The sequence below is a fragment of the Macaca mulatta genome, chromosome 14, assembly GCF_049350105.2.
Source record: "Macaca mulatta isolate MMU2019108-1 chromosome 14, T2T-MMU8v2.0, whole genome shotgun sequence".
NCBI classification, from domain to species: domain Eukaryota; kingdom Metazoa; phylum Chordata; class Mammalia; order Primates; family Cercopithecidae; genus Macaca; species Macaca mulatta.
This window is the reverse complement of record NC_133419.1, coordinates 114,427,352-114,453,858: the sequence shown is the minus strand read 5'-3', so window position 1 is coordinate 114,453,858 and position 26,507 is coordinate 114,427,352. Positions and strand designations below refer to the sequence as shown.

At 46.8% G+C, this 26,507-nt stretch overlaps 1 protein-coding gene across 15 annotated transcripts; it reads left to right on the top strand.

Moving 5' to 3' along the window:
• On the top strand, nucleotides 1-25,626 carry TMPRSS5 (transmembrane serine protease 5). Of its 15 annotated transcripts, none has more exons than XM_077964299.1 (13): nucleotides 1-134; nucleotides 12,729-12,831; nucleotides 13,204-13,302; nucleotides 13,822-13,944; nucleotides 15,679-15,814; nucleotides 16,136-16,249; nucleotides 17,645-17,688; nucleotides 18,461-18,740; nucleotides 19,850-20,028; nucleotides 22,240-22,338; nucleotides 22,806-22,948; nucleotides 23,262-23,414; nucleotides 24,891-25,626. In XM_077964299.1, the coding sequence occupies exons 2-13, from the start codon at nucleotides 12,735-12,737 to the stop codon at nucleotides 24,903-24,905; spliced, it is 1,482 nt and encodes a 493-aa protein (XP_077820425.1). In that variant the 5' UTR covers nucleotides 1-134; nucleotides 12,729-12,734; the 3' UTR covers nucleotides 24,906-25,626. The 15 variants fall into 15 exon arrangements, 11 of the variants coding, with proteins under 11 accessions (XP_077820425.1, XP_077820429.1, XP_028689817.2 ...); XR_013404300.1 differs by lacking the exon at nucleotides 1-134 and adding an exon at nucleotides 6,553-6,639 and having other exon boundaries at nucleotides 18,624-18,740; XR_013404299.1 differs by lacking the exon at nucleotides 1-134 and adding an exon at nucleotides 6,553-6,639 and having other exon boundaries at nucleotides 18,461-18,623; nucleotides 22,784-22,948.
• Nucleotides 25,627-26,507: the final 881 nt, after the last annotated feature.

Genomic DNA, 26,507 nt, shown 5'->3' with positions numbered 1-26,507 from the left:
TTTTTTTTTTGAGATGGAGTCTCACTCTATCGTCCTGGCTGGAGGGCAGTGGCTGATCTCAGTTCACTGTAACATCCACCTCCCAAGTTTAAGCAATTCTTCTGCCTCAGCCTCCCGACTAGCTGGGACTACAGGTGAGTGCCACCACACCCAGCTAATTTTTGTATTTTCAGTAGAGACGGGGTCTCACCATATTGGCCAGGCTGGTCTCGAACTCCTGACCATGTGATCCGCCCACTTCGGCCTCCGAAAGTGCTGGGATTACAGGCATGAGCCACCGTGCCTGGCGGTATTCCATTCTTGAAAAGCCTCGTGGACTATTATCCTTAAGGACATTTGCATGTACAATCAATGTGATCTTTTCAAGTAACCAATTTTGATTTTGTTGATTTTCTTTATTGTTTTAGTATAGTCTATTTCATTTACTTCTGCACTAATATTTATTTATTTTTTCTTTCACTTGCTTTTGGTTTAGTTCACTCTTCCTTTTTTAGCTTCTTAAGGTGAAAGGCTAAATTATTGCTTTGAGATCTTCTTTTGTGATATAGGGGGTTGTAGTTATAAATTTCCCTCTAAGCCCTGTTTTTGCTGCTTTCCACACATTTTGTTATGTTGTGCTTTTGTTTTCATTCATCTTGGAGTGTTTTCTAATTTTTCTTGTGATTACTTTTTTGACTCATTGGTTATTTAGGTGTGTGTTATTTAATTTCCACGTATATGTGAATTTCCCAAATTTTCTTTTGTTGTTGATTTCAAATTTCATTCACTTGTGGTCAGAGAACATACTTCGTATAATTTTAATTCTTTTATTTACACTTGTTTTATGTGCTAACATATGGTCATTCATGAAGAAAATTTTGTATGTGCTCAAGAAGAAAGTATATTCTAGTGTTGTTGCATGGAGTGTTCTATTATAGATGTCTATTAGGTCTAGTTAGTTTATAGTGTCTTTCAAGTCTCCTATTTCCTCATTGACTTTTTGTCTGGTTGTTCTATCCATTATTGTGGGTATTGAAGTATCCAACTATTATTGTCGAATTGTCTGTTTTTCCCTGATATGATAGTTTCTGATTTATATATTTTGGGGCTCTGTCAGGTGCAGGTGCATATATTTATAATTATTATATATTCTTGATGGATTGACTCTTTTTTTTTTTTCAAGATGGAGTCTATCTCTGCCACTCAGGATGGAGTGTAGTGGCATGATCTCAGCTCACTGCAAACTCCGCCTCCTGGGCTGAAACGATTCTCCCACCTCAGCCTCCTGAGTAGCTGGGATTTCAGGCACGTGCCACCATGCCTGACTAATTTTTGTATATTTAGTAGAGAAGGGGTTTTATCATATTGGTCAGGCTGGTCTTGAACTCCTGACATCAAGTGATTCACCCACCTCAGCCCTCCAAAGTGCTGGGATTACAGGTGTGAGCCAACATGCCTGGCAGGATTAACTCTTTTATCATTATAAAATGTCCTACTTTGTCTCTCATAATGAATTTTGTCTTAAAGTCTGTTTTGTCTCATATTATTATAGTTATTCCAGCTCTCTTTTGGTTTCTGTGTACATGGAACCTCTTTTTCCACCCTTTACCTTCAACATATTTTGTCTTTAAAACTAAAATGTGTCTCTTATATATAGCATCTAGCTTGATCATGGCTTTAGAAATTCATTCTGCCAATTTCTACCTTTTAATTGAAGAGTTTCATCCATTTACATTTAGTAAAACTACTGATAAGGTAGGATTTATGTCTATTATTTTGCTATTTATATGCTTACATGTTTTTGTTTCATTTCTGCTTTGTGTTAAACAGTTATTTTCTAGTGTTCCATTTTAACTCCTTTGTCATTTATTTTACTATATAAATTTTAAAAGTTATTTTCTTAGTATCCTGATAATTTCAATTAACATTTTAAATTATAACAGTCTATTCAGATTAATACCAATTTAATTTCAATAGTATAAAAAATCTTCGCTCTTATTACTTCCATTCTCTTCTTACTTTGTGCTGTATTGTCATACAAATTGTATATTTTTGCACTGAATGCCCATCAATACAGATTTATAATTATGGCTTTATGCAATTGTCTTTAAAGTTAGATGGGAGAACAAAAAGAATTACAAACAAAAAAATACATTTATACTGTCTTTTATGTTTACCTATATACTTTCCTTTACTAGCATTTTTTATTTCTTAATATGGATTTAAGTTACTGTCTTATATCTTTTTATTTCAGCCTAAAGGACTCCCTTTAGTATAGTTATGCATCACTTAATGTTGGAGATACATTCTGAGAACTGTGTTGTTATGCGATTTTTCATTGTGTGAAATAGAGTGTACTTACAGAAACCTAGATGGTATAGCCTACTACACGCCTAGGCTGTGTGGCATAGCCTATTGCTCTGAGGCTACAAACCTGGATAGCATATTACCATACTGAATACTGAAGGCAATTGTAACACAATACTAAGTATTTATGTATCTAAACATAGAAAAGATACATTAAAAATACAGTATAAAAACTTCATTATAATCTTGTGGGATCACTGTTGAATATATGGTACATTGTTGACTGTCATGTGGCACATGACTGTATTTCTTATAGGATAGGTTCACTAGCAATGAATTCTCTCAGTTTTTGTCTACTTGAGATTATCTTAATTACTTTTTCACTTTTGAAGGATAGTTTTGCTAGATACAGAATTTTGGTTGACAATCTTTTTCTTTAAGGAATTTGAATGTGCCATTCTAGTTTCCATGGTTTCTGATGAGAAGCCAACTCTTAACTGTTAAACTGTTGATTGAGGATCCCTTTGTATGTGATAAGTTGCTTTCCTCATGCTGCTTCCTAGAATCTTTCTTGTCTTTGGCCTTAAACAATTTGATTATGATGTGTTTATGTGTGGATCTCTTTGATATATCCTACTTGGAGTTTATTGAGTTTTTTTCCATGTGCAGATTGATATTTTTCATCAAATTTGGAAAGTTTTTGGTAATTATTTTTTCAAATATTATTTCTGCTTCTCTCTTTCTTGGATGCTCATTATACACACACACACACACACACACACAGACAGACACACACAGAGTACATATTTTTGATGTTATCTCAAATGTCTCTGAACCTTTGTTCATTTTTTTCCATTCTTTTTTCCTTTCTATCCCTTAGACTGTATAATATCAATTTACTTATCTTTAATTCACAGGTTCTGTCTTCTGCCTGCTCAGATCTGCTTTTGAGCCCCTCTAGTAAATTTTTCATTTCAGTTATCGTGCTACTCAACTCCAGAATTTATATTTGGTTCTTTAAAAAATACATAATTTCGATCTCCTTATTGATATTCGTTACCTGAGAAGATTATTCTCATACCTTTTTCTAGTTCTTTGGATATGGTTTTCTTTAGTTATTTGAATGTATATAGAATAAATGATTTAAAGTTTTCATCTTATAAGTTCAATATATGGGCTTCCTCAGGGACAGTTTTTATCAATTATTTTTTTCCCACTGTGTATGTGCCTTACTTTCTTGTTTCTTTGTGTGCCTCATAATTTCTTACTGAAAACTGCATTTTAAATAACATAATACAGCAACTTTGGAAATAAGATTCTCGCCCTTCCTCGGGGTTTGTTGTTGTTGATGTTGCTTCTTTGTGTGTTTAGCGACTTTTCTGAGCTAATCCTGCGAAGTCTGTATTTTTTGTCATGTGTGGCCACTGAAATTTCTGCTTAGTGTTCAGCTAATAATTAGACAGAGGGTGCCTTGATGCTTGGAACCAATAAGTCACCTTGTTTTTGCAGAGTGGCTCTGTGTGTATGTTGGGACATGCCTTCAACACTCAGACAGGACATTTGACAACTCCACCTTAGCCTTCCTGCTTGGGCAGAGCCTTAAGCTTAGCCCAGGTTGAGAGCTCAGGACCTTCCTTAGTTTTTTCCTGCAAATGTGCACAGCCCTAGGCATGTGTACCCTCCTGTGCGTACATATGGCTTTCTATATTCCTAGGAATATTTCTGAGCCTTTCAAGGCCCTTTATAGATATTTTATTCCCCCAGATTTTCTTTTTAAGGTTTTTGGTTAGCTGGTTTTTTTTTTTTTTTTCCTCAACTGTTATCCATTGTTTTAGGCAGCCACAAAGTCCAACAATTGTCTCCAGTTGTTTTCAACAAATACCCTTGAAGAAAAAGCTGTTTACTCCAGGCAAGTTTTGAGACAGGTGAAATAAAGACAGTCTTGCAAATGGTATCTTCCAGGAAACCACTAGACAGGTCAAATAATTACAACTCTCTGGGAATGAGGATTTGAAGGAACTCCAAGGCTGTTCTACCCCTTCTTGTAGCTGCCAGGCTGCTGGTTTCCATGGTGATTGTCGTTTGTTGGTTTTCAAGGCTACTGCAGAGTTGGGGTGAGGGGGCTGGAATTGTAGCAAGTTAAAATGCCACAAGGCTCACTCTTCTTACTAAAATTATGTCATTTTTTTTTTCTTGAGCGAAGACTTCCCAGATTGCTATAAACTTTTGATTAATTTCCAGAGTTCTGAAAAATTTGATTCTCACCATTTTTGCCATTTTTCTTATTGCTTTTAGGGAGGAGGAAATTTTCAGAGGATTTGACTCCTACCATTTTCATTGACATTACCTGCAATATATTTAAATATCCTTCTCTGTGATTGCTTTGTCGCTTCTCAAAACTCAGTTCAAATGTCTCCTCCATTGTGAAGCCCTCTTCTTTGTATCCTCAGGGCAGCTATTCCTCTATTCTCTTATACCTCTTGGTTTATGCCTTTGTTATTTCACTTTTCATAATAACAATTAGTTATATCTGTTTCTATCCCTTTTTTCAGTCTGTAAGCACCCAGTCTTTGACTTGTTCATCCCCCATGCCCAGGCTAGTTTCTGACACACAGTAGATACTCAGGTTTGTAGTCTGAAGAATATTGTCCTAGGACATCTCAGAGCCTAGCCAAGGGCTTCTGAATTCCAGCCACCATTTCTCTCCTTCTGCTTCTATAATTCACAGCTGACCTCTGTCTCTTCATTGTCTTATGTGTGCCCTGGTGTGATGACCATAAGTTCAGAGTTGACACACTGAGTGCATGATATAGTTTGGATCTGTGTCCCAACCCAAATCTCATGTCAAATTATAATTCTCAATGTTAAAAGTGGCCCCTGATGGGAGGTGATTTGATCATGGGGGTGGATCCTTCATGATCAATAAACCTTCATGATTCATCATCCACTTGGTGCTATTCTCGTGACAGAGTTCTCATGGGATCTGGTTGTTTAAAAGTGTGTGGCACCTCCCCCGTCTCTCTCATGCTGTTGCTCCTGCCATGTTAGAGGCCTTGCTCCCCCTTTGTCTTTCACCATGATTGGAAGCTTCCTGAGGCCTCCCCAGAAGCAGAAGTCACTGCTTCCTGTACAACCTGTGGAACCGTAAGTCAATTAAACTTCTTTTCCCTAGAAATTATCCAGTCTCAGGTATTTATTTACAACAGTGCAAGAATTGACTAATACAGTGTATGAGGAAAATAGGGAGCAAAAAGTTAAATCCTGTGTGAGTGATATTCAGCAACAACAACAACAATAACAACAACAACAATAACAATAGCAGCTACTGTTTGCTGAATACAGTCTGTGCTAGACACCAGGCTATGGGCTTTATAGGCAATATCTCAATGAATTCTAACATCAACCTATGAGGTAAATACTATTATCCTCATTTTATAGGTGAGGCTGAGTAAGGGAAGTGGGAGAATTGAGGTTGGATGAAGGCCTGACTCTAAAGCCTATATTCTTAACTTTCCTATCTGAGGGGTTTTTGAGCAGCCAGTTGGAGGAAAGAAAGCCCCACCTGTGTTTACCTCCCCTAGGACCTATTCTGCCTCCTTGTCTAAAGAGATGTGCCTGCTCCCAGGTGTGTTTAGCCCCGTGTGGGCTCAGCTGGGTCACCTTGTGCTTTGAAACAAGATAGCACTGAGGGGCTCCTGCAGCAACTGGCTCCCAGGGCAGACAGGGGCAGAGGCCCCACTTCCCTGGCATTGGGGTGACAGATGTGGCCCTGGGGCAAGAGATGACAAAGATCTTCCATCATCACCCCAACAATTCCAACATAGTGACAGCCCCAGACTGCTAGAAAAGCCAACCCACATGGAGGCGAGATAAAATCCAGAGGGCTCAGAAACGTTTCAACAAATGCTAGTATCAGTCTCCCCAGTACAGCTCTGTCAGCAGGAAGGGAGAATTCTGCCAGCATGCATGGGGCACACTTTTTGGCACAAGGGACCTTGTTGCTAAGCAGCAGTAGTTGGCCTCCCCTCCTCCCCATAACCTTTTCCTCTGTTTCTGTGTTTCCAGTTAGCAGATGGGAGGGGCTGGGGTTGCCTAGCCCAGCCCAGCCCTTGTGCTCCTTTCCTGCAACAAGGGGCCTATTCATGGGTCCTGAGCAGGGTTCATTGTCTCTGTGGCGCGTGTCTGTGTGAGTGTTGGAGTAGGGATACAGGGAGGGGCCATGTGTGAACCAGGGAGACCTCATCTTCCAACCAAGCTTGCTGGGCTAGCTTTAATCAATGCTGGCCTGAGAACAGGAGCAGAACGCTGCCTAGTAGACCCTGAGGCTTTACAACAGTGTCACTGACCCTTATGGTAAGGCCATGCCTCTGTGCCACCCCTGCTGTGACCTCTCTCCCTTTCTTTCTCTCTCCCTCCTCTGCCCTTGGGATTCTAGGCTGGTGGAAAGAGCCTCCTGAGGCAGCTCTGGTACAGGGGCTGGATCCTAGCAGGGGCCCTGTTCGGCCATTTCCTGTTTCCTCCCTAGGGACTGCCTTTTATTCTCCTCTTTTGTCCCTCTTAGACCTATCAAGTGCTTTGCACATACGTGGTGCTCAACAAATCATTATTATGTTGAACTTCCACTCAAAAAGAGGAGCAAGGAGTCCTATAATTTTAAAGGCCTTTTTTTTTTTAGGCTAGTACATGAGCTTGGGCAGTTGAATTTTGAGGTGGAGCAGTACATGAGGTGAGGCCAGTTTGTTCAAAGGCTGGGTTTAAAGCCAAGCTTCCTTGGTACTGAGGCAGGAGAAAAGACTGGCCATGCCCTAGAATTCTCTAGATCAGGCCTGCCTCTCCACTCAGAGGGACATCAGCTAAGAGCAATCACACAACCCCAGAGAAGAAATCCAAACCTCATCCTCTGTTGCTGCTTCTCTACTCTCTTATGGGTGCTTGATTGGCTCTCCCAAGCCTGCTGTCCTCCAGCTTCGCTGCCTGTGTCCTGTGAGTCTCATCTCTAGGCACAAGAAAGAATGTGTGTGGTATGCAAACCATGACCTCTGTTTCTCCTGGAAAAGCAAGGCCTGCAGCTCTTGGGAGGTCCAGTCCTATAGGTTCTGGGCTGTGGTTGGTGTGGGGAATAGGGAGGTGGGGCTGGTAGCTCATTCTATAGGCAAGGTGTTGGGGCTGCTGCCCTGGCTGTGAGCTGAACTGGCATGGGTGCTTTGGGTCCAGTGGAATGATTTTCGGGACAATTTGGAGGTGACTGACCTAGGTGAGTCTGACAAAGGCTTTCCTTCCTCCTGCCGGAGGGTTAGGAAGACTAGATCAGTGGAGTAGGAAGGCATGACTGGGGAGGTTTTGGTGTGAAAAGAACATTTCATGCGACACATGAAAATCACATTTAAGCCAGTGCTGTCTTGGAGTCAGCATTTCAGGCTTTTATTCTCATTGGGTACAACCCTATGCGTTGACAGGGAAAGACGCAGGGGAGACGGGAGTCTGCAGGGAAACGGGAGTTGCTTCAGTTTTGAGAGATTTTATCTACCCTACTGGATTATAAATTTTGGGGGGAAGGATCCACAGCTTATGTGTAGTTCTTATTAATATTATTATACTTAACATTTGTATTGGGCTTTACAATTTATAAAGCCATGTTAATTCACGATTTGTTATTTGTACCTCCCTCTCTCCCTCCCTCCCTGTTTCCCGTCTTTCCTTCCCTCCTTTAATGTACTTTAACTGAATTCCCACTTTGTGCCAGGCCCTGTGCTTAGCCCTGGGATGCAAAAACCAGTGAGGAAGGAGAGAGAAGGAAGTAAATGAGCACAATATAGGGCCCAACAGGTGCTGTATGCATTGAAGGAAGCTTCCTGGAGAAGTGACGTCTATGCTGAGTCTTGAAGGGTCAGTTGGAGTCAGTTACATGGGGAAGGGGAGAGCAGGTGCAAAGTCTCTCTGTTGTGAGAGTGACTGAAGGTACTGAGGTATGGCGTGTATGTCAGTGTGACCCCAAATTTTGCTGTGGAGGGAGCAAGTGCTGGCAGTGAGGATGGAGAGGTGAGGCAGGGCGAGATCATGGAGGACCTTGTGAGCCATGCCACGGAGATCTGGTTTGATCCTGAAGGCTACAAAGACTCATAGGGTAGAGATGGGGCTCACATACTCATATTTGCATTTTAGAAAGATTACTCTGACTTTATGGCATGGAGAATAACTGAGGGAGACAAGATACTCGAGGAGGGAGATTATTCCTTGGAAAGTAGGAGTTATTACTCTTATTTTACAAATGAGACAACTGACATTTGAAGAGATGGCCTGAGTTGTCCACGTTCACATAGTAGGTTGTAGACCTAGCTTTGAACTGTCCGGTGTTTTTTTTTTAAGATCTTATTTTCATTACTCCTCTTCATGGCTCATGAGCTTTAGGCAAACATATGACTTACTCTGCTCTATGCTTTCTTATCCCCATGCCTTTGCTAATCCAGTCTTCTTTGTCTGGGCTACCCAATGCCCATGTATATAAGCTCAAACCCTCTTCATCCCTGTGGGCCTCAGAGGCTGCTTTTTCTAGGAAGCCTTCTGTGATCACCTCAATGAGAAGTAAGCTCTTATTCTTTTGGATGATGATGGTAGTGTATTAGTCTGTTCTCACACTGCTATAAAGAACTGTCTGAGACTGGGTAATTTATAAAGAAAAGAGGTTTAATTGACTCATAGTTCTGCATGGCTGGGGAAGCCTCAGGAAACTTACAATCATGGTGGGAGGGGAAGCAAACACACTCTTCTTCACACGGTGGCAGGAGAAAGAAGGGCAGAGTAAAGGGGCAAAGCCCCTTATAAAACCATCAGATCTTGTGAGAACTCACTCACTATCATGAGAACAGCATAGGGGAACTGCCCCATGATCCAATCACCTACTATGAGGTCCCTCCCCCAGTGCATGGTAATTACAATTCAAAGTTACAATTCAAAATGAGATTTTGGGTGAGGGGAGAGCCAAATCATATCATTCTATCCTGGCCCCTCCCAAATCTCATGTCCTCATTTCAAACACAATCATGCCTTTCCAACAGTCCCCCAAAGTCTTAACTCATTCCAGCATTAACCCAAAAGTCCAAGTCCAAAGTCTCATCTGAGACAAGGCAAGTCTCTTCTGCCTATGAACCTGTAAAATCAAAAGCAAGTTAGTTACTTCCTAGATACAATGGGATGCAGGCATTGGGTAAATACACCTATTCCAAATGGGAGAAATTGGCCAAAACAAAGGGGTTACAGTCCCCATTTAAGTCTGAAATCCAATAGGGCAATCGTTAAACCTTAAAGTTCCAAAATTATCTCCTTTGACTACATGTCATACATCCAGGTGACACTGATGTAAGAGGTGGGCTCCCATGACCTTGGGCAGCTCTGTCTTTGTGGCTTCGCAGGGCACAACCCCACTCCTGGCTGCTTTCATGGGCTGGTGTTGAGTGCCTGCAGCTTTTCCAGGCTCACAGTGCAAGCAGTTGGTGGATCTACCATTCTGGGGTCTGGAGGACGATGGCCTTCTTTTCATAGCTCCACTAGGCAGTGCCCCAGTGGGGACTCTGTGTGGGAGCTCCAACCCTGCATTTCCCTTACATACTGCCCTAGCAGACGATCTCCATGAGGGCTCCACCCCTGCAGCAAACTTCTGCATGGGCATCCAGGTGTTTCCATACATCCTCTGAAATCTGGGTGGAGGTTTTCAAACCTCAGTTCTTAACTTCTGTGCACCCACAGGTTCAACACCACGTGGAAGCTGCCAAGGCTTGGGCTTGCACCCTCTGAAGCAATGACCTGAGCTGTACCTAGGCCCCTTTTAGCCACAGCTGGAGCTGATGCAGCTGGGACACAGGGTACCATGTCCCAGGCTGCACAGAACAGGGGGGTCCTGGCCTGGGCCACAAAACCATTTTTTCTCTCCTGGGCCTCTGGGCCTGTGATGGAAAGGACTGCTGTGCAGTCTCTGACATGCCCTAGAGAGATTTTTCTCATTGTCTTGGTGATTAACATTTAGCTCCTCATTACTTATGCAAATTTCTGAAGCAGGCTTGAATTTCTTCTCAGAAAATGGGTTTTCCTTTTCTATCACATCATCAAGCTACACATTTTCCAAACTTTTATGCTCTGTTTCCTCTTGAACACTTTGCTGCTTAGAAATTTCTTCTGCCAGATACCCTAAATCATCTCCCTCAAGTCCAAAGATCCACAGATCTCAAGACAATGTGGTGATTCCTCAAGGATCTAGAACCAGAAATACCATTTGATCCAGCAGTCCCATTACTGGGTGTATACTGAAAGGATTATGAATCATCCTACTATAAAGACACGTGCACACGTATGTTTACTGCAGCACTATTTACAATAGCAAAAACTTGGAACCAATTCAAATGCCCATCAATGATAGACTGGATAAAGAAAATGTGGCACATATATACCATGGAATACTATGCAGTCATAAAAAAGAATGAGATCATGTCCCTTGCAGAGATATGGATGAAGCTGGAAGCCATCATTCTCAGCAAACTAACACAGAAACAGAAAACCAAACACCACATGTTCTCACTCATAAGTGGGAGCTGAAGAATGAGAACACATGGACATGGGGAGGGGAACAACACACCCCGGTGCCTGTCTGGGAGTGGGGGACAAGGGGAGGGAGAGCATTAGGACAAATACCTAAGGCATGTGGGGCTTAAAACCTAGATGACAGGTTGAAAGGTGCAGCAAACCACCATGGCACATGTAATACCTATGTAACAAACCTGTACGTTCTGCGCATGTATCCTGGAAGTTAAAGTAAAATAAAAGAGTAGACTATATGTCACATGGTTTCATTTATATGAAACTATAAAAAAGGGAACTCTAATATACAGTGAGAGAAACAAATCAGTGATTTTCCAGGGCTGTGGGTTGGGGAGGAGTTAATTGCAAAAAGGCAGAAGGGAAATTTCTGGGGTGACCTTAATGTCCTATATTTTGACTGTGTTGGTCATGTGGGTTATATCTTTGTCAAAGTTATTGATCTGAGAACTTAAAATGTATGCAATATTTTCAATGTGCATTATGCCTCAATAAAGTTGAACAAAACACCCCCTGCTCCCTGCCCCCCAAAAAAGAAAAACAAACAAAAAACCACCAAAGTTCCACAGATCTCTAGGGCAGGGGCAAAATGCCTCCAGTTTTTTGCTAAAGCATAGCAAGAGTCACCTTTCCTCCAGTTTCCAAGAAGTTCCTCATCTCCATCTGAGACCACCTCAGCCTGGACTTCATTGTCCACATCACCATCAGTGTTTTGGTCAAAACCATTTAACAAGTCTCTAGGAAGTTCTAAACTTTCCCACATCTTCCTGTCTTCTTCTGAGCCCTCCAAACTATTCCAACCTCTACCTGTTACCCAGTTCCAAAGTTACTTCCACATATTTAGGTATCTTTACAGCAGCACAAATTTACTGTATTAGTTTGTTCTCACACTGCTATAAAGGACTACTAGAGACTGAGTAATTTATAAAGCAAGAGGTTTAATTGACTCACAGTTCCGCATGGCTGGGAGGCCTCAGGAAACTTACAATCATGGCAGAAGGGGAAGCAAACATGTCCTTCTTCACATGGTTACAGGAGAGAGAAGTGCAGAGTGGAGAGGGGAAAAGCCCCATGTAAAACCATCAGATCTCGTGAGAACTCACTCACTATCATGAGAACAACATTTGGGAACTGCCCCTGTGATTTAACCACCTCCCACGAGATCCCTACCCCAACACATGGGGATTCCAATTTGGATTGCAATTCAAGATGAGATTTTGGGTGGGGACACAGCTAAACCGTATCAGGTAGTTTAGCTGAACTTTTCTTCTGTCATTTAACATATTGTGCTTTACATGACTTATCCTCAGGACCAGACTACAGGTTCTTTGATGCAGTCAGAGTTGGGAGTGGTCTGCGCTGGTTTATTCTGAACTCCCGATAGTGTCCCTTATAGTGACCTGTGCGCTTGGACCAAATATCTATGGAATGAATGAATGGGTGGGTGGGTGATTTGTGGAGGGGCACTTCTTCTTCCGAGATAGGAGGGAATGAAGAAGGGTGGGATCTTGAAGCTGAAGGAGGGTGTTGAGGGACTTTAGCAGATGCCTTCAATGTTTATGGAAGATGAAGGAGTGGCTAAGAGTGTGGGCTTTGGAGTGGGACAAATCTGCATTCAAGTGTTTGCTACTGGCCATGTGAGAGTAAGGACAGTGGGGTTAGGGGCCCCAGGAGGGCACGGGGGGCCTGGCAAGGTATTTGTGGGAATATACAGGGAGTCCCCAAGATGAATAGAGGTTTACAAGTGGCAATGGAAGCACGACTGGGGTTAAAGAATGGGGAATTGGACTTGGCTGTGACTTCTCTCAGCAATCCTTGATGTGGGAATCCTGGGTGTCTGACACTTACTTCCCCAGAGCCTGATGCTGGATGACCAAGCCCCTGCGGAGGCCCAGTATGCAGAGGAGGGCCCAGGATCTGGGATCTTCAGAGCAGAGCCTGGAGACCAGCAGCATCCCAGTAGGCCAGACTGGGTCATAAGGGAATGACAGGGTGGGGACAGTGGAGGGCAATCATCCTACATTTCCTGGATCCTCCTTGGGGTCAGCCCCACATGATTGATGGTGAGAGGCTGTCTCACTCTTTATCCCCAGACCTGCTTTTGCTTCCCATTTCCCACTTTAGGGATTGAGTGGGATTTGTGGGCTTCAGTGATCAGGCCCTTTCCATCCTCCGCTGCCCCCACCCCCTCCCTAATCTGGGCTGATGGGACAGGAGGAGGTGTCCTATTGGAGTTCTGTGGGTACCTAGCCCCATGGTGGTGACTTAGGGTGAAGTAAGGCTGGCTGGCAGGAGCAGAGGACCCAGATACCCCTCTGTCCTTTCCCACAGTTTCTCAGGTGGTGTGCTGGCGCTCCATGCGACGAGGCTGTGCAGTGCTGGGAGCCCTGGGGCTGCTGGCCGGTGTGGGTGTCGGCTCCTGGCTCCTAGGTCAGTGCTGGGGTCCCTTCTCTGGTGTGGGGGAGGTTGGAAGGGAGAAGCAGGTGCTGAGCAGGCATTAAAGGTAAATAGGACAAGTGTCTTCCTCATCTACTCTGCGCAGACAAGGGGAGAAAGGGTGAAATCGCAGCAGGAGGGATCTAGGCTCTACATAAAGAAGAACAAAGTGTATGATCCAAGGAGGCCTTAGTCAGACTTTTTCTGGAAATCCTTCCCAGTGAGAGAGATACAGAGAGAACACACACAGAGAAAGACAGAGACATACTGAGAGTCAGAGAGAATGAGAGAGAGAGAGAGAGAGAGAGAGAGAGAGAGAGAGAGAGAGAGAGAGAGAGAAGGGAGAGTCAAAGAGACAGAGATAGAGGCTGAGGCCAAGAGAGATGGAGCGCTGTGCCCCTCCTCAGTGGGTTGGTTGGGGACCTGCCTGAGAGCAAGGTGGCTGATGAGGAGGTCAGCACCTTGACCCCCTCCTTTGGAAATCAGACCCTTTCTCTTTGTTCTTCTCTGAAGTGCTGTACCTGTGTCCTGCGGCCTCTCAGCCCATTTCTGGAACCTTGCAGGATGAGGAGATAACTTTGAGCTGCTCCGAGGCTGGTGGTGAGGAAGCTCTGCTCCCTGCACTTCCCAAAACAGGTGGGCTGCACCCCTGAGGCTACGGGCCTCCCTCCCCAGCAGGGACCTGTCACAGCTGGGGGCAAGAGAACCGACTCTGAAGGGCCATCTGTTCACTGCCAACCATATGTATTTCCCTCCTCTAGTGTGAGGGCGGTGACAAGGTGTCACCTTGCAGAGGTGATCTCTGATTTGGGGCTTTCAGCGCTCTCTGAGGACTGTCCTGATCTCTAGCTGGGGCAAGGTCCAGAGACCAGGCTGGCAGGAGGGATAGAAACTTGCCATTTGGGGCAGAGTGAGTCAGGGATGTGGGGGAGGAGGGGTCAGGTGTGTGTGGGAGCCAGTGTGTGACCAGCAGGGCCACCTATGGGTCTGGGAACATTAGCCCACCTTGTCCCCTGTCTCCCTCTCCTGATTGTCCCCTCTCCTCCACGTAAGAGTTGGGGATCAGAAGGTACAATGCTACCCAGAGGCTACGGGTTAGAATAACCTCATTAGAATAAGGTTGGAGTCTGTCTTTGACTGTGTGGCTTTGGGCACATTACTTCTTGTAGCTTCTGCTTCCTTCTCCATAAAATGGAAATACAAATATTTACTGCATAAATTTTTTAAGGACAAAATAAACTAATCTAGGAAAAGATATTAGCACAGAACTTGTGTAGTAGTCTGTTTGGTTTGCCATGAGTAAGTACCACAGACTGGGTGGCTTAAACCACATTTATTTTCTCACAGTTCTGGAGGCTAGAAGTCCAAAATCAAGGTGCTATGAAATTCAGTGGCCGAGGCGGGCGGATCACAAGGTCAGGAGATCGAGACCACGGTGAAACCCCGTCTCTACTAAAAATACAAAAAATTAGCCGGGCGCGGTGGCGGGCGCCTGTGGTCCCAGCTACTCAGGAGGCTGAGGCAGGAGAATGGCGTAAACCCAGGAGGCGGAGCTTGCAGTGAGCCGAGATCGCGCCACTGCACTCCAGCCTGGGCGACAGAGCGAGACTCGGTCTCAAAAAAAAAAAAAAAAAAAAAAAAAAAAAGAAATTCAGTGTCAGGAGAGAGCTCTTTTCCTGGATTGTAGATGGCCGTCTTCTGCCTGTGTCCTCCCCAGGCCTTTCCTCTGCTCTTGAGGAGACAGGGAGCTCTCTGGTGTCTCTTCCTCCAATAAGAACATTGACTCTATTGGATCAGGGCCTCACCCTCGTGACCTCATTTAACCTTAATCACCTTCTTAAAGGCCCTGTCTCCAAATCCAGTCACATTGGGGGTTGGGGCTTTGTGTGTGTGTGTGAGGGGTGGGGTGGGGACACAAGTCAGTCCATAAGAGCCTGGAAAAAGCATACACTCAACAACTGGTAACTATTATTATCACAAGATTTGATATCAGAAGACCTGGACTTAAGTCCTGGATCCATCACTTCCTGACCCTGTGATCTTGGGGAAGGTGCTCAAACTCCAAGCCTTAGTTCTCCTTCTGCAGAATGGAGAGGATGGCAGTACTCATTGCACAGGGCTGCTGTGACAGTGAGTGGCAGAGCACGCTTAAAAGCACTTGGTTAAAATAGAAAACAGAAATGCTCTACCAGTAGGGGTGAGATTGCTCTTGGGACTGGTCTCACTCCCCGGGCAGCAGGGAACTTGGCACTGGGTGACCCAGATACTGTCATTAAAGCCTCTTCAAGTACTACAGAGTCCTAGGTCCAGCTCTTCCTGTCCCACCCTACCACCATCCTTCCCCATGTGGTTTTCATGCTGTGATTTCAGTATCTTTCAGAATAAACAGCGAAGACTTCTTGCTGGAAGTGCAAGTGAGGGATCGGCCACGCTGGCTCCTGGTCTGCCATGAGGGCTGGAGCCCCGCCCTGGGGCTACAGGTCTGCTGGAGCCTTGGGTATCTCAGGTAACAGGAGTCAGATGTGGGTCCTGTGAAGGGGGAGGCCTGGCTGGCTGGCGAAGGATGGGAGTTGGAGTTGGAGACCTCTATCTGCCCATCACTGGTCAATGTGCTCAGGAAATGTCAAGAGGTCTTTTTGGCCATCTTTTGGCCTCTGGGCACAATGGTACCCCAGCCCATTTCTCTGTTTGGAGTATTACTGCTTTTTAACAAGCATAAATCCCAGCAGTAGTCATTATCACAGTCTTACGGTCACTATACTAGTATTATATCTCGTACACATTCCAGTTATGATTTCCTCCTGTTCTATTCCCTTCCTCTGCCAAGACTCACTCACCACAAGGGAGTAAACCTCACTGACATCAAACTCAACAGCTCCCAGGAGTTTGCTCAGCTCTCTCCTAGACTGGAAGGCTTCCTGGAGGAGGTGTGGCAGCCCAGGTAGGACTACTGAGGTGGTTAGGTGAGTGGGTTCCCTTACTTCCTGGTGGTCAGTCCAGCAAAAATCTCCTTTCTTGGGATCCTGGTGGTGAGGACACTGGTGGCCTAAGATAGGAGGACAAAGAGAAACATTTCCTAATCAGAAATTAACAAACTCAGTTCACATGAGCCCTGTCTGTCACCACTTCACATCTGCTATTTGCCCTTCACAGGAAATGTAGGGTTGGTTATCACTGTCACAAGATTTGAAATGGTACTCATTGCCATTTTACCGGTTAGGACACTGAGGCTTAATAAGGTTAAAGGGTCTTGTCCAAGGTCACATAAGTAAGCAGCAGCCAAGTCAAGCCTTGAAACCAGGCTCCTGTCTCCAAGCTCAGCGCTCTCTGAATCCTGTCACACATTATTTGGATAATTTGGATATTTCAGGAGAGAGATGGTTGAGTTGCTCTGGCTAAGAGTTGCTTGTAGTCTGGAGAGTCTCCCAGAGAAGAGGGCTGTGGAATGGAGCAGCCCCTGCCCCAGATCCTGGGGATGGTCTGGTGTGACTGGGGCACAAGCAGAGAGGGTCTTTGCACCTTCCTAGGCTTTCTCAAGCTGCCTATCAGCCTCCTGGGATAGATGGGTGGGCACCCCCATTACCACGTTTCCAATTTGAACTGTTCCTTCAGGGCCCTCCTGTCCAGCTCCTATGCTCAGGAATGTGGCTGGAGATGGGAAGGTTCTGACTGGGTTCTTGTCTTGGATACCTGAATGGGAAAATGGAAGTAGGGGTGGGGCTGACTCCTCCAGGAGAGCCAGGAGGGCTGTGTATTTGGGAAACTAGGAGACACTAAGAGGGTCTAGACATTGGGCTGCTAGGGGCAAGAGGTGAATAAATAAAGAGAAGAGAGTTTGGGTCAAAAAAGCAACTAAGAGCTAAGAGAGAAAAGGGGAAAGAGGAGAGCAAGAATATGAATATACAAGGCCCAGGCAGAGGGACCAGGGTGGAGAATACAGCACACCTAGGAAGGAGCATGGGGTGAAGAACCCTGGTCATGCACGCACTCACCTATCCGTTCATTCATTCATTGAGTGTGTCTTTATTCAGGACACTTAGTGGTAACAGTTGATCTATGTCCCAGTTGATCTGCAAGGACTATGAAGTCCTTCTATTGCCCTCTGGGAGATTAGGCAGGAGGTGTGCTGCTGTCCTGGGGACCAGTGATGAGGAGGGGTCTGAGCGTTTGGGTGGGGGCAGGAAGGAAATGGTGATATTCTTCAGGCTGTGGCTACATGACAGCCTTAAGAACTGTCCACCACCTCCACCAACCTCCCCCATTCTTCACATCCTTGGATGTGTGTGGCCACAGGGTGGGCCCTGCCCAGCTTCTTGCTGGCACCTCTGTTTTGCAGGAACAACTGCACTTCTGGTCAAGTTGTTTCCCTCAGATGCTCTGGTGAGTCATGTCTTGGTCCCGGGGAGGTGGCGGTGGGAGGAAAGGGTGCTCCCCCTCCTTCAAGTGTGGAAGAGCCCTATGGTGAGGCTCTGCTGGGTCTGGGGTGGGGTCCTTGCCCACCTGCCTGCCAGGCCCCTTGTTGCAGTTGCTGTTCTGCCCCAGCAGAGCCCTTTCTAAGCCTCCATCATGTCCCTCACCAGCCACAGATCTGGGCTGATGATCTCCTTCCTTCACTACCTGCCACTCTCTTCCTTGACCTCTGACACCCACTCCGCCTTTTTTCTGGAGAGCCCCAGAGGTGAAATTATTATTGGCTATTGAGTGACTCGTTAGCACCTTCAGGAAACTAAGGGCAGGTGGTGAATTAGGTACCAAACGGGAAGCAATCTGTGGAGTTCCTTTCATTGGTCTTCCCGTTCATCTATCCGTCTCTTCATCTGTCCATTCAGACATCCTTCCACACACCAACACTTCGACCTCTGCTACAGGACGGGCATTCTGTTAGGCACTGGGGCTTCATACCTAACACAGGGCTCCATGCAGACACAGTTTCTGCTCTCAGCAGGCCCACAGCTGGATGGGGCAGGCAGGGGTGAAATCAACACTTCTACCTTCCCATCCCCCACACTTAGGACCAGGAATAAGAAAGGAGAGCTGTCCACACTGGCTGTCTGGGGCTTGGCACTGGGTCACGCTCCCTGAGAGTTAGGACCATACTGGCACTCACCTCTCTCTCTCTCTCTCTCTCTGTCTCACTCATCTCTGTTGGCAGAGTGTGGAGCGAGGCCCCTGGCTTCCCGGATAGTCGGCGGGCAGGCTGTGGCTCCTGGGCGGTGGCCGTGGCAGGCCAGTGTGGCCCTGGGCTTCCGGCACACATGTGGGGGCTCTGTGCTGGCGCCACACTGGGTGGTGACTGCTGCACACTGTATGCACAGGCAAGTCTCCATGGCTGCTGAGGACAGAGCGCCTCGGTTGCCCTTTGTGTTCAGCTGTTGGTGTGTCCTGTATCAAATGTTCATGTCCAACCGTCTCCAGCTTTTCACTCCAAGAGGGTAAGATGTTTGTGAAGTTCTCCCCATTCAGTATCAAGAACAGATCTGCACAAATAACAGTAAGGGTATGAAGATTTGTTCTGTATATTCATCAGCTTTTTTTTTTTTTTTTTGAGAGAGAGTCTCACTTTGTTGCCCAGGCTGTAGTGTAGTGGCGCAATCTTGGCTCACTGCAACCTTCGCCTCCTGGGTTCAGGCAATTCTTGTTGCCTCAGCCAGGAGCCACCATGCTCAGCTAATTTTTTTGTATTTTTAGTAGAGATGGGGTTTTGCCATGTTGGACAGGCAGGTCTTGAACTCCTGACCTCAGGTGATCTGCCTGCCTCAGCCTCCCAAAGTGCTGGGATAACAGGCGTGAGCCCCCGCGCCTGGCCTCATCAGCTTTTAAGTGTTAAAAATACTTTCACATTCACAGCACCCTGTGTTTCTTCAGGTTTATCTTTGGTTCAATCATTTTCCATGTAATCATTTGGTTAATATCTTTCTTCTGCTTTAGACTGGAAGCTCTGCAGGAGCAGGGACTCTTGGTCTTATTTACCACTAAATCTCTTTGTAGATTTATCCACTGCTGTGTCCCCAGGGTCTAGAACAGTCCCTGGAATATAGTAGGTGCTTAATAAATGTGACTTGGAGGAATGAATGAATGATGAGTGAATAGCTCTTTGATCTTCTCTTGGTGCCGAACAGGGCAGAGAGTGTAATCCCCATTTTACCAAGGCTGGGAGGAAGAAGTGCCTCTCTCATGATCACACATAGTAAGTCGAGAGACAGGACCAGCGGAAGCTTTTCCGACACAAGGCCCTCTATGTGTTTGCTATAAAACTTGGAGGGAAGTTATGCAGGAAAAAGGGAGTGATGGTTGCAGATGACCCATAGTCTTCTCCATCCCTCAGTCCTGGAGCATTTATTAAGCACCTACTGCACGCCCAGTGTCTTGCCAGCTGCTGGGGTGATGCTAAGAGGCATGGTCCATGGGGCTTGTGAGCTCACCACCCGCTAATGGCCCCCCCACCAATGGCCGCTCTGGCCAGCTTCCTCCACCTGCTACTTCACTTAGGAACACCTCTTCTGCTCCTTCCTTCCCCGCTCAGCGTGGCCCCTGTGTGCAGTTTCAGGCTGTCCCGCCTGTCCAGCTGGCGGGTGCATGCAGGGCTGGTCAGCCACAGTGCCGTCAGGCCCCACCAGGGGGCTGTGGTGGAGAGGATTATCCCACACCCCCTCTACAGCGCCCAGAATCATGACTACGACGTCGCCCTCCTGCGGCTCCGGACCCCTCTCAACTTCTCAGGTGCGGCGCTGGCTTGAGGGTGGGCAGGCTGGAGACTATGTCGAGAGAGGGCGGGGGCTGGGCGGGAGAGTGGTGAGCTGATTTCTGAAGTTTCCTCTAAACACCGTAAACCTTACAACATTTTATTTGGGGACTGTAGTGAATTTTGGCATCACCTGGATGTGAAACTGTTATCAACTCTTGCACAGGCTTTTTTGGGAAAAAAGGTTCAGGCCCTTTTCATGGCTGGGCTGCAGGTGGGCTTTGCCTTGAGGTCCCAAGCAGCTGCTCTGTTCACCAATGGGCTGCTCCGCTCCTGTCCCCAGGCCAGTCTTGGGTCCTAGCCATTTAGTGCCATGTTACAGTTTATGAGATTTTTTTTTTTTTTCAAATATCTTCTCTTTCAGTCCTCGTAACGACCCTGATAGGTAGATGAAACAGGTAGATACAGACAAGGGCACTGCGGTGTAGGGAGGGAAGCGACTCTCTTCAAGGTCATGTGGCAAACAGTTCCTTAAGCCTGATGCCAGGGCTACTCCTGCTGTTGCACCTGCCCTAGAAGGTGAGCCCAGGCTGCAGCCATACCAGCAACCAGTTTCCCCCAACACACACGTACACATGGACATTCACCTACAAACACACACACACATGCACTCAGTCACATGCACATAGACTCACACGCATTCACACATGCTCACACATATGTGCTCACATGAACACACCTGCACACACACACCACACACACTCACAAACATGCACACTGTGCACACACATATACATTCACATATACTCAACACTCCTTCCTGTCATCACCTGTAGCCTTAAGTTTCCAAAATAACAGTCATTGCCATACACATTTCACAAATTTTATCACATATGTGAACTATCATTCAACAGGTAATATTTCTAAGGCTGGGCGTGGTGGCTCATGCCTGTAATCCCAGTACTTTGGGAGGCCAAGGTGGGCAGATCATTTGAGGTCAGGAGTTCAAGGCCAGCCTGGCCAACACAGTGAAACCCCATCTCTACTGAAAATACAAAAATGAACTGGGCATGGTGGTGCACGCCTGTAGTCCCAGCTACTCGGGAGGCTGAGGGAGGAGGATCACTTGAACCTGGGAGGCAGAGGTTGCAGTGAGCTGAGATCGTGCCACTGCACTCCAGCCTGGGTGACAAAGCAAGACTCTGTCTCAAAAAAAAAAAAAAAAAAATTCTTAGTATATTTAAAAGAGAAATACTACTATATTAGTATCTAAGTAGTAGATACTACATAGATATCTAATGTAGTAGTATATTAGTATCTACTATATTAGTATATATTAGTACTATATTAGTATATAAGTAGTAGATACTACATAGATATCTAATGTAGTAGTATTTCTCTTTTAAATATACTTATTTTGTTATAGAAAATAGTACATTTACTATATAGTCTAGTAAGTAAATAGCATATTTATTATTTAAATATACAAAATAGATACAGTAAATAGATAATAATTAGTATCTCTAGTTAGAAGACCTATATTACTTACCTAACTAGAGAGCCTATACCTAACTAGAGAACCTGTGTTACTTACAGTAAATAGATACTAACCACAAAAATATGTAGCATGAAAAGAAATCAGTGTGGAAGTTCTAGGTAGCCGAGTCTGCTGCAGAAGTTGCTGCACCCGGGCGTGCTGTCTCCTGTTTGGATGGGAGGTCGGCAGGCTGTAAGAAAGGCACAGACCAGCCCCAAATGAAGTCTTTCTCTGTGATGCAGTTAGAGTGACTGAAAGAGAATTGAAGGACATGGCATGCTCCCCAAGCGGATGTTTACTCAATGGCATGCCTATGTACTACCTAAAATCATGTATGGCTGCACCCATCGGATATGTCACACGTTTTTGGAAACACTGTCCTCATTAGAAGTTGGGTACCCATGGCCTGAAAGAATTTTCACCCCCACTCCGTCCCCAGGTGTGGAGAGGGGGCAGCATGGGCCCTGTCCACCCATAGAGGACGCCATGCACACTACAGTTTGCATGCTGTCCTCTGTGACAGGGGACCCCTAAGATGGGACAGTACACCACTTGCATAGCCATCTAGGAGGCCTGGCTGGTGGAACCCAGGAACCAGGACTGTTTCAGAACGGGGGTGAGGTGGACTTGCCAGTCCTGGGTCCTTCGCCCAGGCTCTGCAAGCGGGGAAGCCGAGCCTGACTGGGGACCAGGATCACGTGCCTCTTTGCAGACACCGTGGGTGCTGTGTGCCTGCCGGCCAAGGAGCAGCATTTTCCGAAGGGCTCGCAGTGCTGGGTGTCTGGCTGGGGCCACACCGACTCCAGCCATAGTGAGTCAGCTCCCTGGGCCCTCGGTGCAGGAGCGGGTGTGGGAGGCATTCTTCCCCAGGGTGAGGCATGGCCACATCCCTTGGCCACATGACAGTGCCAGCCCTGTTTTTCCCTGGCATCACCCTTGGCCATGACTAGGGGCTCCAGTCTCCCCTGCCTGGGCCTTTCTGGGGAGAACATCTACTGAAAATTTTCCCCAAACTCAGACCCTTTTACACCACCTCCCCTTGTCCCAGGAGCGCCATGGTCTCACATTTGGTGTATATGTGAATCCTCCTCCTCTTCCCACTCCCAGCCCCCAAGTCTGATAGCCTCCTGCTTCCTTGCTCAGGGTCCACAGCTCCCACCCTGGGCTCGCCTCTGTAGGTCTCCATGTCTCTGGGACTTCTAATTACCTCCCCTCTTGCTGTTCTGCCTGCCTGGGTCTTGCTTTATGCCCGGCAGTTTTTCTCGGTGTCTCTCATAGCTTACAGCTCGGACATGCTCCAGGACACGGTGGTGCCCCTGCTCAGCACTCAGCTCTGCAACAGCTCCTGCGTGTACAGCGGAGCCCTCACCCCCCGCATGCTTTGTGCTGGCTACCTGGACGGAAGAGCTGATGCATGCCAGGTGTGGCCTGTGGTGGCTGGGGTGAGAGTGGGGGTGGAGATGGGGGTGGGAGGACAGGGGGCCTGCTGTGACTTGGACCCCTGCCCTGGTCTGAGCTTGTCGGTGGTGTGAGACCGCCTCTCTAGAAGGAGGGGCATCTAGGCAAGTCTGGAGCTCATGCTAAGGGTTTAAGGAGGGGTGAGGCCAGTAGGTGTCTGAGCTAGAAGCAGGAGGGGCCCAGCAAGGAGATTCCACTTGCCATAGTGGTCTGGTGCTCTCCAGCAGGAAGAACTAACTGGTTGTTTCTCTGTGTCTCCATGCCTGGATCCCATAGGGAGATAGCGGGGGCCCCCTGGTGTGCCCAGATGGGGACACTTGGCGCCTGGTAGGGGTGGTCAGCTGGGGGCTTGGCTGTGCAGAGCCCAATCACCCAGGTGTCTACGCCAAGGTAGCTGAGTTTCTGGACTGGATCCATGACACTGTTCAGGTGAGTGTGGGGGCAGGAGTAGGACAGGGAGGTTTCTAAAGGACCTGCCCCTCCAATGCAAGGAACCTTACCCCTTAGGCCCAGGTCCTGCGGGGGCTGGGGAGGGGACTAGGACATGTTCTCCAGAGTGGGTGGAGGAAGAAGTGAAGCTTAAACATTGAATCCACTGGATTTCTATCAATTTAAGGATAAACTGGGTAAGAGTAGCCCTGAGTTTGTATCCTAGATCTGCCTTTTCCTGTGTCAACCTTCAGCAGGTTTCTAACTTTGGTAAACCTTAGTTTCCTGATGATAACCATCATGGCTGCTTATATGCTATTGTTATATGCTATTAAATAAGACCTGTACAATGCCTAGCACAGTGCTAGGCTTAGAGTGAGTGATCTGTAGTACTTTTTGTTTTTTTGAGATGGAGTTTTGCTCTTGTTGCCCAGGCAGGAGTACAATGGCACAGTCTCAGCTCACTGCAACCTCCACCTCCTGGATTCAAGTGATTCTCCTACCTCAGCCTCCCAAGTAGTTGGGATTACAGGCATTCGCCACCATGCCTGGCTAATTTTTTGTATTTACTAGAGACAAGGTTTCATCATATTGGTCAGGCTGGTCTTGAACTCCTGAGCTCAGGTGATCCACCCGCCTTGGCCTCCCAAAGTGCTGGGATTATAGGCATGCACCACCATGCCAGGCCTGTCGTGTTATTTATGTGTATATCTGTTACTGTCACTCATCCCTAGTCTCGAAGGCAGTTACTAGTGGCCACATTCCCTGCACTGTGGAGAGAGCTCAGCATTTAGCAGTTTGGGTTCTGCATCGACATAAACTATGTGACTCCAGGCAAGCCACTCTCCTTCATCTGTTCAATGGGAAGGCCAAGTGAGACAATGGATGTAAAAACACATTAGTGGCTGGGCGGGGTGGCTCATGCCTGTAATCCTAGCACTTCGGGTGGCTGAGGTGGGTGGATCACGAAGTCAGGAGTTTGAGACCAGCCTGGACAACATGGTGAAACCCCGTCTCTACTAAAAATACAAAAATTAGCTGGACGTGGTGGCATGAACCCAACTACTTGGGAGGTTGAGGCAGAAGAATCACTTGAACCTGGGAGGCGGAGGTTGCAGTGAGCTGAGATCTTGCCACTGCACTCCAGCCTGGGTGACAGAGCAAGACTCTGTCTCAAAAACAAAACAAAACAAAACATTATTTACATAAAGTATTTTACAAATTTAGGGCATGATCATGAAAAGCATCTTCCTCTAATGTTGGGCAGGGGTGGGGGTTGGTAGATAATACAGGGAATGTATGTATCGATCTTCTCATAGAAATCTTATAAAAAATCTCGAGCAGCAGATAATTTTAGCCCCATTTGATAGAAGTGAAAATCAAGGCCCTGCATGGTTAAGTGATTTACTAAAATAAATGTCGCTTGGCTAGTGTAGAGCCATGATGTGAATCCAGTTCCTTTCCCTTTTGGTCTAGGACTCCCTCCTCTGAGTCCGGCTGTTTCCTCCAGTCTCACCGCACACCGCCACCTCATGCTTCCTGGGGCCTCTAGCAGCTCCACTAACAGAGGAGAGGCAGCAGCCTCCAATGCGGAACACATGGACCTCCTACTACTGTGCATGAGGAACAGTCACCACCCACCGGCCAGCCACCCAGCCGCCAGGTCTCTCCTCTTGGGCCCTGATTTCAGAGTTCTCTTTCTCACTAGAGACTCAATGACAGAAGAGAGGCTGGGGCTGGGTTGGGAGTACTGTGGTTGCTGAGGGATGAGGGGGAGGAGGAGAGAGGTAGGAGCTGGAGATGAAGAGGCTGCTGGAAGCAGCAGGAAGCCTACCCTTTTTCTGCCCTCTCCCCTCCCTGCCCTTGTGTGAGTCTTCTGGGAGGGTGCTGGGAGGTGCCCCCAGTCCTGCCTTTTCCCTGTGCTCTCAGGTGGGCTAAGTGCCTCCCTAGAGGACTCCATGGCTGAGAGGCTCCTGGGCAGATGGGGTCAAGGCTGGGCCAGCCCAGATGAAGCCTACAGGAGTCAGGACCCTCTCCACTCTCCCTCTCCACTCCCCTTCCTGTTCTCACCTGGCTCTGGCTGGCCCTGTATGGGGTGGGTGCACTGGAAAACAAGAAGGTTGGAGTTGGTCTAGGACATTGGTTTTAAATGACAGTTCTGTGAACTGGTCCAAGGAGTTCTGTTATTAAAGTGATATATGGTCTTGGTCCAGTTTTCTCTGTCTGCCTCTCTCTCACTTGCACAAAGACAGACAGACAGACAGACACAAACACACACCCGCCCACCCACACAAGCACATATTGCAGGGTAGAATTACAATTTTCCTGCTATCTTCTATACATGTTGAAGCTTTGGTGCTGACTCCTGCTCATCTACTCTAGAATTTTGGTTTGTGCTTGTTTTGCCCAGGCTGGAGTGTGGTGGCACATCTCAGTTCACTGCAGCCTTGATGCTGTGGGCTCAGTGAATCCTCCCACCTCAACCTCCCTGGTAGCTGGGACTACAGGTGCACGCCACCACACACGGCTAATTCTTCTTTTGTATTTTTTATAGAAATGGGGTTGGCCAGTTGTGGTGGCTCACGCCTGTAATCCCAGCATTTTGGGAGGCCGAGGCGGGTGGATCACGAGATCAGGAGATTGAGACCATCCTGGCTAACATGGTGAAACCCCGTCTCTACTAAAAATACAAAAAAATTAGCCGGGTGTGGTGGCGGGCGCCTGTAGTCCCAGCTACTTGAGAGGCTGAGGCAGGAGAATGGCGTGAACCCGGGAGGCAGAGCTGGCAGTGAGCCGAGATCACCCCACTGCACTCCAGCCTGGGCGACAGAGTAAGACTCCATCTCAAAAAAAAAAAAAAAAAATTTCTACATGTCATGATCTGCAATGAAAAGCCTTAGCCATCCAGGTGCTGTGAGGTTTTGAGTTTGAGAACCACCTAAGTCAATGCTCTCTTGGGAAGGTTTGGTTTCCCTCCAAGGTCCATCTCTCCTTCTCTCTCTTTTTTTTTTTTTTTTTTGAGACAGAGTCTTGCTCTGTCACTCAGGCTGGAGTGCAGTGGCGCCATCTTAGCTCACTGCAACCTCTGCCTCC